Raw genomic sequence first — 21,218 nt, 5'->3', positions numbered from 1 at the left:
ATTGATGACTGCTGTTCAACAAAGCTCAGCTTGATTCCATCCATAATGATAAATATTGTAATATCTTTTGGTAATTCATAATTTATTTAAAATAATTAAAAAATTAAAATAGTTATTTAAAATATCCATCAAGTCTAGTTAGGTCCTTTTTTAAAATTCAGATCTTAGTAATTATAGTCTTCTTATTTTCTTGTAGAAACAACCCTTAGTGTATTGATAAAATCCCTAAGATATCAGTTTGAATCCAGCTATGAAATAGAATTAGAAATCTTTTCATTATTCACAACTTTATTTTTATTTGGAGTGAATTTGTTTCTTTAAAATTTCCAAGTTGATTTCATTTTGTGATACTGGAATTGATTAGAGCATAAAAAGACTTTTTAAAACAAGAAAGATAACGTTGCTGCTACTGAGAAGGATGTATGCAGTTATTGCCCAGGTCTTCAATGTCACACAGAAATGCAGCTGCTCCTGAGTGTGAAAGACTGCAACCCTGGAACGGCGATTCTCTGCACAAACTTATGCTGCCTGTCTGCTAGCAGCAGTGCAGCAATCACTGTGGGACTTACACGGGCTTGCAATCTCATATCAGCAACTCTTTTGTCTTTGGTAATAAGTAACAAGATAGGAAGAACCCCTAAATGATGCCGACTGAGCTTGGAGGTTTTGCCCCTCTCTCGCTTCATTAAGAGACGCGTGTGACGGATGCCTGACAAGCTAGCAGATGGTGTGGGGCTTGAGCAGGAGGGCGGGCAGGAAGCACTGCAGCCACACTGAGGCAAGCAGAGAACAAGGAGACGCAGACCAGGCTGGGAGCTGCACACAGCCCAGAGGGGTGCACAGCGCTGTTGAATGGAACCCTCCTCCTGACACAAATCCATGTGGGGCTTCAGTGAAGCTGCCACCTTCCCTGGCTGCACTGAGAAAGCAATGCAGTAAGTGTTCCTGTGATGATGCAGAGGCAGAACTCACTTGGCGTTTGAGGCTTAAGCTTGTAAACAGTATCGGTTTCTCCAGAGCAGGAGGAGAAGACAGAGGCAGGTCATTTTTTTTTCTTTTTGATCGTGCTAGCAACAAAACAGAATACTTTTGTGCCAGTGCTTTTTTAAAGTGTAGGAGAGCTAGATGCAGGTCAAGTTGGCTATAACCAGGTGCGTCTTTCATCTGTTCTATGCTGTTGGGCAACAGGGATGCCTGCTGCTCTTATATGGGATTAATACAAAGAAAGGTTGGTTACACTTTCTTTTATTATCTTTGCCTTTTGTAAGATGAAATCACTTTATCTCTTGGATTTTTAATTGCACATTGTTCTGTGTTGGTTCTTTTAATTGCCAATTGGTAAAATTAGTGTTAATATGTTAACAAAGGCTGTATTGTGGTTTGTGTTGGAAATAAAAAATAAGTCCTATAGAGCTGTAACAAAATCAAATTCCATCAGCATTTCCAGGAAACAAGTCTTGATTGTGAGTTTGATTTCTTTTAACATGTTGCTGCAATATGTCAGAAGGTAATATTAAGTTAAGTCTCTAAATTTCTTTGTGCAGAATGCTTTTTAAGTCCTTTTCCTATTAGCTGTTCTTAGATGAGTATGTTGCCAATCATTCAGTTTTTAGGATGTTTATGGTGATTTACAAGGAGAACATTAGAGAATTTATTGTCATTTTAAATTAAATGAATATCTAACTTTTTACTCCAATCGTATATTTCTAAAGAGCAATTGTACGTACAGTACATGCAGTGGGGGAGTCTTTGTGCCGACTCCTACTACTACTACATCTGCAACAATATAGTCCTATATAAACTCGCAACTTAAGGAACTTTAAAAGAAATAATACAAATGACTTAAGTTTGTTACAAAACTCTCAAGTGAATTTTAGCAGACGGTTTGAAACACTTTCAAGTGTGCAGTATATGAATAGAGGTAAATTAGACTGAGTATGTTTGACACATGTGGAAATATGAACTACATAATGTTTTCGAAGGTGGGTTCATAAAAATAAATAAAATATACATTCAGTCTGGATGCATTTCCAGTTCAATAGTAGAAAAGTACAGTAGAATCTAGTGAAACTGAAAAAAAAACGTACTGTAATTCAGACCTAGAATCTTCTTTTCTGCATTTTTTCAAGTGATGAAGTAGTATTGGGAAAATTAAAAACTGCACATATTATTCCTTAAGCCATTAAATATATTTAGTTGTTGATTGTTTTGCCTTGCATAGAATTAATCACAAAAATATTTTGCCAATTGTATATTAATAAGAAACAGCATAAATACTAAATTTGTAACTGTTCCCTCTTAAAGAAGTATTTTATTTTTATACAATAATACTAAATACCTTCTTGTTGTTCTACTAGAGAAGCTATAGTGTCTTCATGTCTTACCTTCTAAGCTAGCATTATAACAATGCAGTTCCCCTATTTTAATATTTGGGATCTGAACCATTTTTCTGCAAAATCATACTAAGTTTACTAAAGGTGTTTTCTTCTCTCATGTAATAATGATCCAGGAATGATTTGGATATATTTACCCTGAGCCTGGTGTGATAAGAGCACTGTTAAACTGTGTGCACCTTGAAGGCAGTAATATTGACAAGCTCTGACAGGAAGAGGCTACAGTAAATCTTACTCAGCTCTCTTCGATTTCTTTCAATGGAGTTACATTTAGCAGTTTTATCTATCTGTATGTGATGCTGCAGATTTGTCTGGTCCAAAAGTCATGTGTGCTTTCATAGTTCTTTTTTTTTAATAGTTCTTTTATCTTTAGGCATGAACCCTGAAACAGAAAAAGACCCAGGCAGTGTTGATAATAAGCGGTCGAGAGTAGGGATAGGTTCAGGAGGCTTTCCTCTGGAGCATTTCCCAGGCCCTCTGAAGTGATTTATATGCAGTGATTCATTATGTACTCAATAAAAGAGTTACTGTTTGGATAATAGGAGACCAGGATGTATAAAATGGTCTTTTTAAAGACAATTGTAGTGCATCTCATGCCAAAAAGTACTCATGTGAATTTCATTATTGCCATTATTTTTGTTTTTTCAAAATGAACAAGACTCTGGCACCATTTTAACATTATTCCCTGCCCAGTCTTGAGATAATACATGAGTAGTATACTGCCATGATTCATGTTTAACCCCACTGTGCCTTTCTTACTGTTGTCTGTTTCCACCAGTAAAAACCTACAGTATGGACAAAGATCCACACACAAATGTTTAAAAGACCTTTTATAATCCCATTCAGACAGCAGCATTTTCAGACCTGACTTCAAGCACTATTAGGTGATAAGGTTGCATCTCTACTTGTTGCCAAATGTCATAACAGGAACAATAGTAGGCTTGATTTTGTCATTTGAGGAGAGACTTGTAAAGTATAACATGGCTAGGGTCACACACAAAATGAATTTAGTGGCCAACTCTGGCTCCAGTGGGCACTCATCCCCACAGTTAAGCACTGACTGCCAACCTAGATTTTAGTAGTTTTAACAGTATTGCTTTTGAAAAGACTCTGTTGTGCCAAAAGGCCAGACTCTGCCCTTAATGAGCAACAGTATTATATAATTTTAAATTGTTTCACATATTAGTATTAATGTGATGAAAAACAGGTATGAATTTGGGAATTTCTTGATATCACCTCTCTCTTTTTTACCTGACTGGTCCAACAATTACTCATGTAATGTTAGAGGTTAAGGAAATGTTAACATTGGTTTTAATATTACACATAACATATAATATAAATGCGTTTTTCTAAAGCCATATACAAGATGATTAACTTTGACATACCTTTTACACTACAGGTTTGAAAACACCTACGGGGAGATGTGAATGTTGCTGACAAAGAGGTTTTTAATGTCCTTTCCTTTGCTGCTAGAGTGTGCTTCCAGTGAACAGATGTTGTTTCCAGTCTCACAGCATTAGAAGTGTTGTCCAAAAATTTGCAGTTTGCTGAAAGAAGTATAAAAATATATCGATGGGCTTTTTCTTCTGGGTCACAGAGATTCCAAAACATGCTAGTTCTGTTTTATTAAACCAAATTTTCATTCACACTTAAGTGGTTACCTTCCTAGTATGGATTATATTTCTCCCTCGGCAAGGTAGTGTCAATGTTTTAAAGATTTTGTGCTCTTCTTTAGTGAATATCTACCAAATTCCAATACTCACATCACAGAAACTGTGAAAATCCAGAAATTCAGTTCTTCACTGCTGCCATTAGCAGTCATTGACAAAGTGAGTACTGATCTATGCATCCCCTTCTCATTTTTCACTTTAGATAGCACCTCTATGCATGCAATGATAAGTTTAATCATAGATTTGTATTTCGTTTACTTCTTCTCAGTAGTTCTTCAGAGGCTTATCAGAAATTGTCTCCTTCCTTAGATACAATAAATCTATAGCTGAGTCAAGTGCATTTCACAGGCTGGAGCCGATTTCATGGCTCACAGTTTTCTCAAAACCACTGCAGAGACTGCAGATGCTGGTGCCCTAGTGAAGCTCTGCACCAGAGGTTCCAGGGTGTGAAAATTCCCAAAAGCAGAGATCTTAAGATGAAGCACCGCAAACAAAAAATATGTGGAATTAATTTAACGCAACCAAATCACGAGCTATACTGTACATCTGAATGACACACAGGGTGTTGCAGATCATTTTTAAAAAGGCAAGACTGGTGAATGATTTGTCTTTTAGACTAACTGAATATTTCCATTCAGAGGGAGGCTGAATGGTGCTGTCTTTCATTCTATGTGTTTCATTCATTAAACATATTTGCAAGTAAGTCAGTAGGAAGTAAAACCTGATAGGGTATGAACTGTAAAAACTGCACACTCCTCTTACATAAAAAGTCAATTCAAAGATCTTTAAATTCAGTTTCTCCGAGTCTGAAAGCTCAGGTGTCTGAGATCAAAGACTCGTTAGTCTGTAAGGGTAGAATTTGCCACAATTTCTTGCGTATTAAAAGCACTACAGTTAGAGTTGTGAGCTAAGCATCTATCTTTGGTTAAAGCCACCTCTAAAATGTAGTACTCTGTGCTGCAACGGACAACCTGAAACTCCAAAGTGTAATTAGAAGTTGTCAGGACAGAGTGAGGAATAGATTTATAGTCTTTGAGCTTGTTCTCTAACCAAAAAAATCATGCAGGGTCAGCAACTCACTTTAATTTGTTTTCTGCTCCAGTGCAGCTGTGTGTTTTTTAATTGATGACCGTGCTCTCTAGTGTGTTAACAGGCTCCAGACTCTGTCCAGTTGTCTTCCACACTGTAACGTTATTCTCAAGCTCCTTTTATACATTGTCTTTACTCTGCAGCTTCCAAACATAAAAAGTGAAGAAGAGAGAGAGAGCAACAGTTCAGATTCTTGTTAACTTGTGGAGCCATGTCTAATATTGTCAGTCCCTCACCTATATTTTTGGGGCAAGTGTCATTGAACCTCACTTCTGATAGATCACTGTGATGGGAACTATCGCTCAAAATATTTATGACTTCATTAAATAAAAAAGAAAGCAATTACTGTATTTCAAGGTTTTAATTTGCATGAGAATTTATAATTCAAACAAACAGAATGCAAAACATGATGGTGTGAAACTAAATCTGAAAAAACTTTTTTTTAAGTTATCAGTGCTTCAGTGTCTTGGTATGAAAAACATATGGTCACAAGTCACTAGACATGCCTCTTTTCATACTGCACCATTGAGAAGAGCAACTGGTTGACATCACGACCTCTGTACGTCAGCTCATGACAGCTGAAATTTGGAAGTGACTTCATACTTTAGGGTTTATTTTTTATGCGTCCAGTCAATTTTATTTTAACACATTGGTAGGGTGTGCTAAGCTCTGACAAGATGGTGGTTCCAGCAGGCAATGGTCAATGACTTGCAATTTGCCATCACCTGACCAGTTGGAACAAGACAATTAATTGAGTGACATATAAAATACAGGAAGCAAAGGATTCCATAGGGCTATTGCCCTCTGCTGGCTTAAAAGCCTGGAGAGAAGCCTGAGTTTTATAAGAGTCCCTGAGAGAAACTTGTTTGGAGCTGGTAAGCATTTTAGCTGTTTGGATGTACAGTATTTATAGCAGGTGAATTGAAGAAAAAGTGCAGTTAGAGCTCAAAAGAGCTAGGCTTCTATTGTGTTCTCTTGCAGTGTAAATAAAAGGTTGGTAAATAAAAACACTGTTTTATGTAGTTTAAAGCTGCATGAGTGTGTCCGTTTTACCTAGACCTATCTACAGTGGGTCCCTTGATACAACACCCAGCCCGAGGTATGCTAGATCATGAATTCGTGAATGCGTAATGATAAATAGAGGAACTGCATGGATTTGCATACAATGTGCATGTACAGTACAGTATGTTTGTTTTCCCACTGCACTGTGAACTTGATGGATCAATGTATTACATTATGCTAGATCCTATGATACAGACTTGATTTTATGAGAGCTTAAACAATTGTATTGAACAATGTCGTCTCCTCAGTACAATCTTCCCTCAGCAAATGGATCCTGAAAAATCACTGGATTTCAAAGTTTTGCTCCAAAAACACTTGAGGAACATTGACAGGATACAGTATTTCTGACAGATAATAATTGTCAATATTTAAGCAGGGGATACCTGCTGTTGCTATTACATTGTGTTGGGAAGCCCATTCACCTCTCCACACAGGATAATGCCAAGCCTGAGAATGTGGAGTGAGCAAATAACGCTTTTTTCTCCAGTATTCTTGGATTTGGCTCCATGTTTATATCTCTTGCCAAGAATCTTTGGATAAGCACCATAATTCATTTGCGTTTCCTTACTCCTTACAGATGAGCTACCATATGTCCTGGCAGGCGGTTTTAGTGGAACCAGTTAAATGTAGAGAGTATACATCATTTTAATTGTAACTTCAAATAAGAATAATTAGCATAAATTATTGCATTTCCTCCTTTAATGTCATACTTTCTTTCTGTCTGGGATATGTTTTGTTTCCCTAGTCCTGACAAGGTAAAAAGTAGTAGAATTTTAAATCCATACTGTATGGTTAATTTGGAGACAACATTTTGTTAAGGGCTTGTTTACTGTACCCATTTCAAAAACTGTCAGTACTGTTGAATTATACAGTTAGTTAGTCACCATCTTCTTCTTCTGTCACTTTTTAATCTAGTTAATGGATCTTTAAATTCCCTGACTTTAGAGGCATATTAACATTTGTAGGAGGGTGAGAGGTAAGGTCATAATAAAACACATAATAAAAGAAGCCAATCAATTTCTCATTTTAAAAGTACAGCAAACCACAAATTCGTAGATATACTTAGTTTTTTTTAATTTTCTGCTTTAGTTTGTTATGATAACTATTTGATTTAAGAAGAAGGTGTTTTATTGTCTAAGCAATCTAAAATTAGAAGTGATTTTCAATTCTAAAACATTTTATATAGATTTACGTTGTGAATTTTTAACCAAATTAGTTTTGGGAAAGATTATTTTAAATGTATTTCATTCTTGCATTTTAAAATGGTCATTATGTCCATTATATAAAGAGTTTTATCTAATGAAGTCTTGATTTCATTATCAACATGGGAACAATTCACAAACAATTCAACCATGGTTTGCTGCCAACAGCTGAGAAACCCAGACTGTATTTGTGTTTTTCTTTTAATTTAAGAAGAAAATTTCCTTCATTTCATGCAGGCTTTGTTTTTCTTCATAATAATTGCACATTGGATTGAAATGCATGGTAATTTTTGTCAGATATGTACTTCTTTTATACAGACTAGAAACCTCAAGGAAGCAGACTGTACTTGTACTCAATATTGAGTTGATTGGAAGATAAAAGACTCAGTCTTTGGCTGACAGAGTCAGCTGTAATTTCCCATTAAATTGCTAATGGCGTTACCAAGGTTACCGTTTCAGGAGTCCTTGAAAGTGCAACAATTACTGCTCTGCACAGGGCCAACGCTACAGAAGAAGATAGTGACTGAGGAGGAAATTGCTTATTAGTGCGATGCATGTAAGGTAATCCAAAATGCTGACATAGTTACAGTGGAAGTTTCCTTAATTCATGAAGTAAAATATCAGAGAGTCTTTTCCCTTGTATTAATAAGAAGAAAGCTGTTCCTTTAAATCTGGTTATTTTCAGACTCAGAGTCACTCTCAGTCAGGTCACTGCTTCATAGAGAGAGACTTTCACTAACAATTAAACTCATTCATTTGAAAGTTGGAATAACGAGTTCTATAGTGAAGAATACTTTAACTTCAGGAATGAGACATTAATGAAACATATAAAACTGCTGTTTTCTCTTATCCCATTTCTGAATACTGCAATGGTGGCCGTATGCGTCACACTCTCCCCCGCTTAATTCGTTATCCTCGGCGAAGGGCCATCCCACCCCGCTCTGACACCAATGTAGCGCTCTCGGGTTCACATGGGTCAGCCCCCCCACCGCTGGAGACTCGAACCCGGGCGTCACTCAACAGGGACCCAGCCATTTCAGCCCAACGGCTGCAGTCCCTGCTGTTCACAGGGAAGGGCGGTGACGTCACAGCGCTGAAAGCTGGCTCAAACAACCTGCAATGGTGGCCGTATGCGTTACAATACCTTTTTTTTGTTCTATTAAACTTTCATACATCGAGAGGTAATCTATGCTTTTTCCATGTGCTTGTATGGAAAACTACAAGGTTTGGCTCAAAAGTCTTGTCTCCTTCAGCACAGGCACTTGTTTGCAATAATATGGTGATATGGAAATAATATTGTTTCCATGCTGCCATCTAAGCCGATAATAGTTCAGTCTGTGGCTTGACTGGATTAAAGTGACTTTGGAAACCTTTAACATGATAAGAGGTATAGCAGGTTTATTCATTTTTTCATATTTGCAAGTCTACCTCCAGTAATACAGTCAAGACTGCAGATTTGACGGTATGGAGAATGACAGCAGCAGCTCTCTAATACAGCACAGAATGAATCTGCCATGGAAAAAAAACATTCAAGCAAACAGATTAACACAACACACAGAGAGTGAGAATGGGAGAGGAACCAAGGATCTGAAGCATAAAAAAATCATAATGTCATATTTATTTCTTTGGCAAATAGTTATAAATTCATAAAGAAGTCATAAGGAAATAATGCCTTATATACATATTATTACAATTAAAATGTATAATAGAATGCATCATAGGTAAAGCAGGATCTAAAAAGCAAAACTTTTTATAACAATATGGCATGGTGAGCATTTAAAACATACAAGTACAAGAATAAAATGGCTCATTTTCATGTTTATGTTCATTATTCTGACATTACCTCCCTAAAGGAGAACTGAGAAGTGATGAAAAACATGGGGCCTGGGGAGGAAATGTGTCGTATGTTAATTTAACAGGACACGGAAGCCTTGCTTGACATGTGCTTGGCAGATCTTGTTTTCAGAATGGTGAATGGTGACCTGCTCCTTTCTAATGTTTATACTCAAAACGTTCAATTAATTATATTACATATTTTGGGACCTGAGCTGCTGGTTTTAGAATATTTCCATTTATGGGATATTTCCTCCTATCATAATGCTGGTTAATATTCTATTCATTTCATATACTGTTTCATTCAGCTGCCATGTGCAAAGATGGTATTTTAAATTTAAAAGATTTTCCCAGTTACCTATAAGGAAATAACAAATAGAAGAATTAAGCAGCACTAATTGTCCTCTATTGGTACATTAAAAAGTCTGACAGATTAAATAAATCAGGGCGGAGAGATCAACAACAGCAGAGCCCCTGACACACTGTTGTTTAAATTCACAACAGTCTTCACCGCTAAGGCACAAGGGAGTTACTGCCTTGAAATGAATGAATATTAATTTGCATTCTTTCCTGGGCTCCTTAAATAGAAAACCGCAAACAATCAAATACATCAAACCAACATCAAAAACAAACACTCTTGTCTTTCAAGGATCAAATAATATTTTCAGTTACTGTTTCAGATTTATTTTTGGTCAGCTTGTTATAGTCCACATTGATTTATATTCCTCAAAAACTTAATTAAAAGCATGTTTTGTGTAAAATCCCAGGTGTATATTCAATATTTTTCAATACAAATCCAAAACTAAAGACTTGTATGGGTTTCAGTATTGTAAGTATAAATAAAACATTTGTCAAGATAAGTTACATCTGTTTCTAAATGTGTGGAGTTCAAAGTTATTCCTACATGCTCCTGCAATCAGTGTACAGTGTTGTGAACTCTGTTTTGGGTTTGATAGCCTCAAGAAGACATTTCCTGACAAGTATTAATGAAGTATCACTGTATGTCCCTCATGAGGGATACTGGACCACTCCTTTAGCTCACACATAAATGTTCCACCAGAGAATGTAAAAGCACTGGTTTTTATGCTCTTTAACCTGACAGAGAGGGCAAAAACTATCCCTAAGACAGAACAGATCAATTTCTATTCCTCACAGAAGCAATGACATTCATTCAACATGAGCTTCACCTTTTTGTACTAATCACATTCCTGGTGAGACTGTCCAAAAACCCAATTTGTGTTTCATCCAACCACATCATGTAGCCTCATTTAACTGGGAATCAATTAGCTCCTGTTTGACAGATTCATGTCTTGTCTTTTAATGTTGCTATGGAACTCTGCCACTGACCCCAGATTCATGAGGTCACCTTTGAACGGTAGCCCTGGAATAACTGCTTCCTGGGAATGCCAGGGGGTTTCAATGCCAGGTGCTGTCATTGGCTGTGAATTAACCTCTACTTTCCTAACAGCATATTTGAGTAAAACCTGTTTACATCAACAACCTTTTTCCCCAAGGCTTCTGTGTTCATCCTCCTTAAATACCCAGGGGTTTTCAGAAAATATAAACAGTACATTTTACAACATTTACTGTATTTCAACATATTTAAGAGGATGAATACATTTAACCATTAAAAATTTTGAAATATTTGTAACTATTTTAGAGTTACTACTATATTCAGTTAATACATTTTGATGTGTGATTTTAGAAATGTAGAAACATCTTTATGTACAACTACATTTCTTTTGCTAAGAAATCATGCATTTGTTTTTCCAATAACTACTTGAAGAAGCAATCGACAGACTAGCAGCTGACACACAGAACTAGTTTGTGGCAACTAATACTTTCACTGCCTGTTTTAGATTAGGTTATCAAAAATAGAATAGTTACCTTGAATGATTAATATACAGTATATAAAATAATAATAATTCATTAATAATAAGAAGAATAATTGATTACACTTATATAGTGCTTTTCTGGACACCCCACTCAAAGCGCTTTACTAGTAATGGGGACTCCCCTCCACCACCACCAATGTGCAGCCCCACCTGGATGATGCAACGGCAGCCACAGTGCGCCAGAACGCTCACCACACATCAGCTATCATTGGCCAATTCATAGAGGGGTAATAATCAGGCCATGATTGGTAAGGACCAATGGGAAATTTGACCAGGACACCAGGGTTACACCCCTACACTTTTTGAGAAACGCTCTGGGATTTTTAATGACCACAGAGAGTCAGGACCTTGGTTTTATGTCTCATCCAAAGGACAGCACCTTTTTACAGTATAGTGTTCCAGTCACTATACTGGGGCATTAGGACCCACATGGACCGCAGGGTGAGCGTCCCCTCCTGCTCGCCCCACTAACACCTCTTCCAGCAGCAACCTTAGTTTTTCCCAGGAGGTCTCCCATCCAGGTACTGACCAGGCTCACACCTGCTGAGCTTCAGTGGGTTGCCAGTTGTGAGTTTTAGGGTGATATGCCTGCTGGACCCAGTTTGGTCCACCCGAAGTGAGCAGCCAAGCAGCAAATTGGTGAGGGATGCCACTGTTAGGCAAAGTTGCCAATTGCGAGTTGTAGGGTGAATTGGCTGCTGGATATATAATATATATTATTATAGCTTCTATGGTGCAACTGCTGCAGTGAGAATCAACTAGAGTATCATTCATATAACACAGGTCTAATAGAGACACAGGGCAGTAGAAAATGACAGCAAATGTTTTCCTTGCTGCCTTTCATAATATATGAAGACGTACCAAAGCGCTGACTCAATCCACGGGTCATTCGAGCCTCTGATGAGTAGAGAGAAAGTACGACAGAGGCATCATTGAGATGGTATCAATCTGGCGCATGACATTGCAATACATCACTTACTGCAATTTGGAAATGTTCAGGAGTACTTTAGGTGTCTTCTGGCTGATGGAACCTATTAAAGCAAACGTTTGAGAAAACAGTTTGTATGCAGGTGCAGAAAAAGGTATTTCTCTGCAAAGACGATAATTTTTAAAAGTACTCTTTTTCCTTTGAAGAGAATCTCTCTATACCCACTATTTACCCCATTATGCTGTTAGTGTAAATTTTTAATGTGAAGTCCCTAGATTCAGCAAAGCAGTTAATCTAAAAATATTTATATACATACAGTAAATGTCCTACAATCGAAATTCATCCCCACCCCTCCCATACGTATACAATTAATAAGAGGAAGGTTAAATGCAGCAATCTGTCACTGACCTGAGTGGCAGGCTGTTAACTTAAATCAGAAAGAAAATAGAACAGCATTATTTAATGCAATGGCCACTACAAACCCAGAATAAATAAGAGGCTGACATTATATTATTACAGTGGCACTAAAGAGCCGTGGAAAGTATATTAAATCATACCTGACTCTACTGAAATTGCATTATGTTCAGAACATTTACATTTTTGCTAAGCAAATCCATTGGCAGGACCAACAGGCTAAAGGCACACAAAACCATTGTAATATATTTTTTTATTCTCTCAATAAAGTTTTCTGTTTGTCTATAGCAAACTGTATTTTAATAGCTTACCACAGTTGAACATGGGTAAGAGCCATGGCATCATGTCACATTGTGTGTGGCACAGGGTACAAGGCATGACTCCAGTCTATTTAGGATGCCAGTCCATTGCGGGATGCACATGAAACAATTTACAGTCAGTTAACACAGCCATTGTGTCTTTAGAAGGCTGGAGGAAACCAGAGCACCCACTGAATACCCATGCAAACACAGAAGATGAATAGAATATGAAACTTCCACACAGAAGGAGCCAACTGTTGTGAGGCAAGACCACTATCCACCATGATACTGTGTCACCCTTTACAGGGTGCAGTTCAAGTCAAACCTTGTTCCAATTTTACATTAAAGTAATTTAGAAAGATAAAAAAATAGATTCTACTTTTCCTGCTTTTATATAATTTAATTTATTGCGGACAGGACAGACTGTTTTTTCTTCAAGGATTTATACAGACAATGAATATTTTTAGGGCAATGATTAAAATTTTACGGATGTACTATTAAATCAGAATTTATGACCAACAGTCTCCACTTTGTGCACTCCCAGTAAAAGCGATTGATATGCTTATAGGTTCAGGAGAGAGTAATATTGACCGACCTTACCCTCCAATAAATAAAAAAAGGAATTATTTGATTATCTCCAAGTCAGTAATATGTGTTTAAAATGGCACATAAAAGAGCAGATTTATTCTGATGCTCACAAACAGCTTAGAAAATAGTATAACAATAGGACAATACCACAAAGGGTATTGTACTGGGTTATTTTCAGTACTGTTTCAGCTGGTTTCTTAAATGTTCTGCTTGTCTAAGGAAGTCCCAGATCTGCATTGCATTAATTTTACAGTTTTAAATAGCTGGCCTATTAAATGGATGTCCTCTGTGATGTGGTGTTGTTATTCTTTATAACAATTGGGAATCGATGAGACGTATGGCTCTGTGCTCTATGACAGAAGGGTATCATGTTGTTCCAGTATAGCAGAATGAATACCTGAGAGTCCCACCAGTGTCCCTTCATAGCCGGAAAAGCTCAACAAGATTTGGAGTAGTGCAAAATGGCTGAACAGCAGTTTTTTACCTGCAACAGAAAAATTGGAATTGAGTTTCTGTATTGCTACATGAAATAAGAAAAATAAAACAAACCAGCTTAATGTTACATTTGACTACCCTTCTTGACTAAAAGGCTGTTTTCACATTAATGAAAAAGTCATTTTTTATTAGTTACTTTTATACCCATTTCCTGGTGTCAGTGCCATCAGGCAGATCCTTGATATTGGAGATGTTTCACAGACTCTCCCCTCCAGGAAATTGACACTATATGATCTTCAAGACTCCCTAGACTGTATCTGGTGTGTGCAGCATTTACAGTATGATTAAAATGGGAGTGCTGTCATTTCTCCAATATGAATCAGGTGTGCGAGATCAACACTGTTAATCTTGTTGATGATTCAATAGGACTTCGTTTGCTATTGTACAGTTCGGAAAACTGATCTAAAGTGAACACAGTATACCATTTTCTGAATATGCTTAAAGGGTTTTAGAAAGGTGAGACAAAGGAGTTGCAACAAAAGCTTGCTGTTTTAAAGTAAAAAAGGAGTCACCAAGGAGAAAGGTGTCCCTTCAACATATGAGCATGAACTTGGAGATTCCATTAGATTAGAATTCATGTGAATAAACAAAAGCAGTGTCTGCAGAATACCCTGAGAAAGCATTTAACTGGAAGGGTCTGGATCCATGGATCACTTCTGTGCATATAAACATCATGAAAATGTTCTCAGCATTTAAATCCATAAACACATTTGTTGATCCTCCTGAATGAAATCATTTGCTGTTTTACTTTCCTTTTATGCATGTACACTACTCTGTGTATAATGTGAGGATTGTCTTTCCCTTTCAGATAAGCTATCAGGATGGTAGCAGAGAAAGACAAGATCAATGAAGACAGACGAAAGCAATGGAGGACACAACACCAGAACCTGCCTTTGTCGACGTGGATAAGGGGTTGACATTAGCATGCATCGTCTTCCTCTGCCTGTTCCTGATCGCCATGATTATCCGCTGTGCCAAAGTCATCATGGACCCCTACAGTGCCATTCCCACCTCCACCTGGGAGGAGCAGCACCTGGATGATTAGTGGTAACAAGGCCAGGCTGTGTGGCACAGAGTAGCCAGAATTAAATCAGTCAGATCTGACGTTTTATTGAATCCAAAAGAAGTCACAGTCATAATGTTGCTAAGAAAAGGTAAAAAAAATATTATTTCATCCACTGAAATCTGGGCAAAATTAATTCCAAGATAAGTACCATCATCCAGAAGCAGCTGACTGGGATTGTCTTTACGTCTTACAGTGTTACTTTCAGATACAATATGTTTTTGGGACACAGACGCCAGTACAGGAGTGAGAAAGCAACTACATCGCTGTTGCATTTTTGTAAAAAAATGTTGTACAAATTTATGCATTGAATTTCTCAGAGAACAAACAGAAGCTGACAGTACAATTGATTAAAAATGCATTACTTCCTGCATCTATGCTCAACATGTGCAAAAATATCAATTTTTGTATATTTTTTCTAATTATCATACCCCACAGTCAATATGCCAAAGGGTCTCTGAGGAATAGAAATGAACAGGAGCCAAGAACTGTTTACCGGCAGATGAAATGTCATTTATGAATTTGTACAGTACGCATAGAGGTGTAAAAACCACATTCGTAGTGGTTGCTTTACACAGCTGTAAGAGTAGGATTTGATGCCTCTGTTTTAATTTTACCACCATGTAGCAGGAAGAAGATGCAATAGAAGATGCTGTACCTACTCCTGGGATGGTTCTTTATTAATGCACTGGTTGAGTTTTCAACTTTCTTTTTTTGTGATGAATTAACTAAATTCACTACTTTGCTACTCAGGCTTGCATACTGCAATCATTTTGTTGTAATAATCCTGGTTTCTCCCAGAAGCATCTATCGATATAAACTAGCAGCTTTCTCTCAAGGCTATGTTCTGAAACGCATGTAGTCAAGTGCCTCAGCTACAAACACAAATAATTTTTCAGCCTTTAAAATGAATGAATGCACTGTTAGAAAACTCGAACTTATTATAAAATATATGTCTGGTTTGTGTAAAATAAACGAGAAAACATTTAGCTAACTTATTGTTATACTCTTAATAAATAAAATAATAATACTTTGATAACTCATTTTTGCCTTCATTTATGCTAATAATAAAAAAACCACATGTTTTATGAATGGTGTATGCATTGGCTCCTGCAGGGTAAGTCACATATTTATATTTACTAATGAATGCCCTGGGACAATAAATTATATGGCAATTCAAAATGTTCGCTAGATACGTAAAGACAAAGCATCAGCACAGTATTGTGCTGCTGAGTTCTGCTGTCTCACAACCCTTGGTTCCTGGGACCTAATTCTGGACTGAGGTACCTTCTTTATGGAGTCTGCATGTACACTCTGGGTTCATATTGATTTTTAATAGATGCTCATGCTTCTTAAATACTGGTAAATTCGCATCTACAATGACAAATGTGTGGCATGTCTTGACTGGGGTCCAGCCCATGGTCCTACCTTGCCCTGTATGCTTCTGGGACAGGCTCCAGATTGTCCCATCTCTGACCAGAAATGCATGCCTTTCTGATAATAAGAATATAACAAAGGCTACCAGGGAGAGGAGACCAGTCATCTCATCTGGCCCACTTGGTAGTCAGTAGCTAATTGTTCCCAGGATCCCATTCAGCTGTTTCTTGTGGGACTCATCATCAACTACACTGCTGAGTAGCTTGTTCCATACTCCCACAACCCTTTGAATACTGAAGTGCACCCTGTTCTCCATTTTAATACACTTCCAATTAATTCTAAAATAATTTTAGATATATTAATTAGGTCACTTGAAAATGTCTGATCTTATTTGAGTTAACTTTCCTTAGGGAAGATGTAATTATCTCAGGGCCCCCCTTGCTGAATAACCCCTTTAAAACAAAATCAAATTTTAAAAATAGACTGCAATACTTTTGGGTCAATAAATGGCTCCTTCAGTGCTTTGTCTCTCTTGACAGGCTGAAATTAAACTTGAAATAATCAATAAAAGGCAGATCAAACACCTTACTATAAAAGGGTATTTCTGGGACCAGTCATCTTTCAAAATTAATCCACATGTTGTCTGAAGGAATTGCATATAGAAGACAAGGCAAAACAATTACATTTATATCAAGCCATGTCTTCTCTAACAGGAGACCGCTGCTCGCAGCTGTAGAGACAAACAGAACTCTTATTTTCTATTACTATTTCTATTATACTATTTCTTTCCTTCATGCCCCCCTCTGCCCAAGATCGGGTTCAAACTGGATCAGCAGCACCAGACACTTCCACATTAAGCTGACTTTGATTATGGGGAGGAAACAAACACATTGATACTGACACAATCACTGGGCACTCCATGCAAACTCAATTAATCACATACTGTAGGCCTTTTCCCTTCTTCCTGTTGGTACTCGGTGATTGCACCTCTTGACTGCCGCACAATTTGGATTTAGTTTTGAACAAACCTTTCAGTATCATATGTCAGTTGCCCATTGCCCAGGATCTAAATGAGCCACATGTTAAAATCAAACTGCCCAACTACAGTAGTTACTTTTTTAACATTCTTTCTTTCATAACGTTTTTATGTTTTCCTCAGTGAATATTATTGCTGTGTTCCAATAAGGCTGCAGTGCAAGTCAGACTGGCAGAGAGCTGTCAAATAAATTAAACTATAAATGATATATTTTGAGCCAAAAAAACACTTGTATGTGAAAAAAAAGTATGTCAAAAGTAAACTAAACAAAATTATTTTGGAATAGTAATAGACTACTCAAAGCTCGTTCTACAACTTCGAGTGTCAATCTGTATAAACCGTCAGCATTTGCACACAGTAACACTGAGCTCCTTTCCTTGTTGATTTTATGTCCTGGTATTTGCCCTAGAGTTTGTATGCTTGGGTTTTTTCCAGGATCCACAACCTCTTTGGCTTTATATAGGTGGGAAGATATGATGCCTTCATCGTGAATTAATTTAATCAGTTTCTTCGGGAACAATCCTGTCTCTTCAGTGGTGCATTCAAAGCTTCACCAAAGGTTCTTTTATTCACTGTACCATGATGTATACAAATCACCTCTGCCACTGCATTTAAATTCAGTTTCATGGGTTTCACCAGTGTGTTGGCTGTAGATTGTGGTCAATTCCACAGATGTCTCTTTAATGGACACATCTCCCTTTACAATATTTTTTCAGATAAATCCAAAATCTGTTAACTCAAGTACATGATTCTCTCTCATTCTCTCCCTAGTGTTGTCGGCACGCCCGTCTCCATTTGGTGGTTTGAACCAAATCTTTGAGCTGGCGTTGCCATTAAATGTGACCAAGAATACTCCAACCGGCGCATCGCTCCGCCTGCCATCGGAGTGGGGGGGGGAGGAGAACAAAGTAATGTAGCCAATTCATAGAGGGGGATTATTAGGAGGCATAGGAAATTTGGCCAGGACGCCGGGGTTACACCCCTACTCTTTTCGAGAAACACCCTGGGATTCTTAATGGCCATAGAGAGTCAGGACCTCGGTTTTACGTCTCATCCGAAAGACGGCGCTTGTTTACAGTTTAGTGTCCCCGTTACTATACTGGGGCATTAGGACTCACATGGACCTCAGAGTGAGCGCCCCTTGCTGGCCCCACTAACACCTCTTCCAGCAGCAACCTTAGTTTTTCCCAGGAGGGCTCCCATCCAGGTACTGACCAGGCTCACACCTGCTTAGCTTCAGTGGGCTGCCAATTGTACGTTGCAGGCTGACATGGCTGCTGGCAAGTCAAGTACATGATTAAATGGATAAAGTGCCTCCCTCTAGTGGTTTCTTCACAGTACTTTAAATCTGACTCCAAACATGGGGGATTAGCATTGTGGTAGAAGTCCTCCAAACAAGATGGATCAGTTAGGAAGGGGCCTCACTCATGAAGGCTTCTAATGGAATGGTCAATATAGAGTAACCAACCAACCTAAAACCATGTCTTGGTGGGAGAAAACTGGTGCACTCTTAGTAAACCCATTGAATACAGGGAAAAGACATTGCAATCTTCACAAAAAAGTTAGAATAGCCCTCTCTTGAGCCTGTTGACAACTCATCCAACCACTGTGCTTCAGTCTCTTTATTGACCTCTTTGGCCTCAATTACAGAAGAAAGGACTGTCTAACGACTGGGCTGGTAAGACAGAACACTGTGTTCACCTCTGTTATTTGTGAGGGAATTGATTTTGCTGAATGAAAACATGAAAATTAAATTATAAAGAAGGAACACTGCTAGTCTGAGTTCATGCACTGCAACCTTATGGAAAGAGAACTATAATATTTAAACTGAGGAAACTGAAAAAAAAAACATACTGTATATAGGATTGGAAGGTGAAAGAGAGAATGCTAAAGAAAGTAACTTAGGCCTCCATAATACTAAAACAACATTTTTGCTGTTGCAACACTTTGCTGTACAAAACACACACTTAGGTTTCTTTCTTCCATGACTGTGAGAAACGTTTTAAATGTCAGGAGATCACTTAGTCCATGTTGCTCAGTTACTAATTATTCCCAAAATCTTGTTCCTTTTTACAGCCTTCATAAAATGTGTCATATCTAGTGCAGATATCCTGTCATAACCAAGCTCACTTTCTGCTTCTCTTTTTTAAATGATGTGGTATGTTACACTTCATGTGCCTTTTTACAGCAAGTCAGATTCCCTAGATGACAAGTCAGTAAGACAAGATGTGAAATAAATGTACTTAGGTATTACTAAAACATTACTATGTTTAAGTTACTTCTTATCAGCATCTTAAACTAAACAATAGCTGCCTAATCAGGAATAAACAATTCTTTGTTGTATTATTTAATGTGAAGAAAGTCGTTTTCTTACTATCATGCATTTTTATTGGTGCTTAAAAATACAGGGTTAGTCAAAATCTTGTCGACAAGTATACACGCCAATTATTTTACTTTAGTTTTGTTTTCTCCTCCACAGATGGCGAAGGATTGTAAGATAACTGTTAGAAACTTTGACAGTTTAATACTTAGTAATTACATGGGTTACTGTGACAAAAAGGGTTTCAAACGAAAGCATAAATATCAAAGTTGTCAACAGCATTTTGACTAACCCTGTATTTGAATGGTTTGTAAATTATTCTTAAAGAAAGCAGTAGCATTGCATGGTGCTGCACAGCAATTCATTTTTAAGACATTTGGACTGAATTCTCCTTATATTTTAAAGTCATTGCCATGAGCAAATTATTTCTGTGGTTAGAAGTGCTCTGTGCTGAATCAGCTCTATGAAGATTTAGCTCTGAAGGAAATGCGGCTGCGTTCCATGAGCTGAAACTGTCACTGCTTATATTTCCTGTGTAGGGAGTCTGAGAAATTGATTTCTGCTTCATTACTGTTGCAGAGGCTCATAAGTATTCTTCCACAGCAGTCCCATTGCCAATATGAAACAAAAAATCCTCACACTTAGGTCCATACACCAATGACAGTTATGCCTTCAGCTCATTTGTTTTCTAAATTGCAACCTTAAATCTGCACAAATGTATTTAACCAGTGTACTTATGCTCCCTCTTACAGTTACAGGACTAAGACTAATCAGAATGTGAAAATCACAAGACATGATCAAAGCTTCTAAATGCTTTTCTGAATGCCATTAAACCCTTAAACTCCCTTCTGGCTGGAACGTACCACACTTACAGGTGCTTGGGATGTTACAGGAATAATCACCTTTTACACCACATTCTTTGCACATACAGTATACAGTAAATCTCTTCCTTTAACCTCCTCTGTATTTGTTTGGAGTCTGAATTATTATTTTTTGCATCACTTTAATGAGATTTTAATGAACATGAGGAGCGGGGAGCTGTTCTTTAATTTTCATTCTATCTGCTATTGAAATTAATTGTGATCAATTATTCCTAATTAACTGGTATTTTAGAACTGCTAACGCATCAACATTTTTGCACCACTGAGCAGAGACTTGTATTGTTATTTCACATTCTAATGATCCACCATACAGAATTGATTATTCCTGTTTCAACATACTGCCACACGGGAGGTTCTAGCAAGTTTAATATTGCATTCTGTATAGTATATACAACTGCAGGAAAAAGGACATTAGCTTTTACTGAAATCCCACTAAAGCATTATTCAGGAAACCAGAGAGCAGACTAAGAAATTAATGTAGTGTAACTAAATATATCAGCAACATCAACAATGATTTAATTTTAAAAAATCATTTTACAAAAAAATTTCCAGTATCATCCAAAAGCTACACTTTCAATTTAAAGTTCCCAATGCTCCCAGACTGATAGACCTTGACAAGCTCTAACCCTAAACCTAACTCAATATAATACATTAAGAATGTGAAATACAATGT

General features: G+C 37.4%; 1 protein-coding gene across 2 annotated transcripts; it reads left to right on the top strand.

Moving 5' to 3' along the window:
- The first annotated feature begins 571 nt into the window (after positions 1-571).
- ctxnd1 (cortexin domain containing 1) lies at positions 572-15,970 on the top strand. Of its 2 annotated transcripts, none has more exons than XM_088640706.1 (2): positions 572-1,228; positions 14,677-15,970. In XM_088640706.1, the coding sequence occupies exon 2, from the start codon at positions 14,734-14,736 to the stop codon at positions 14,911-14,913; it is 180 nt and encodes a 59-aa protein (XP_088496832.1). In that variant the 5' UTR covers positions 572-1,228; positions 14,677-14,733; the 3' UTR covers positions 14,914-15,970. The 2 variants fall into 2 exon arrangements, with proteins under 2 accessions (XP_088496832.1, XP_088496831.1); XM_088640705.1 differs by having other exon boundaries at positions 573-935.
- Positions 15,971-21,218: the final 5,248 nt, after the last annotated feature.

Source organism: Lepisosteus platostomus, chromosome 7 (assembly GCF_059453375.1).
Source record: "Lepisosteus platostomus isolate fLepPlt1 chromosome 7, fLepPlt1.hap1, whole genome shotgun sequence".
Lineage (NCBI taxonomy): Eukaryota > Metazoa > Chordata > Actinopteri > Semionotiformes > Lepisosteidae > Lepisosteus > Lepisosteus platostomus.
Note: the sequence above shows the minus strand (reverse complement) of the source record. Positions and strands in the feature narration are given on the sequence as shown.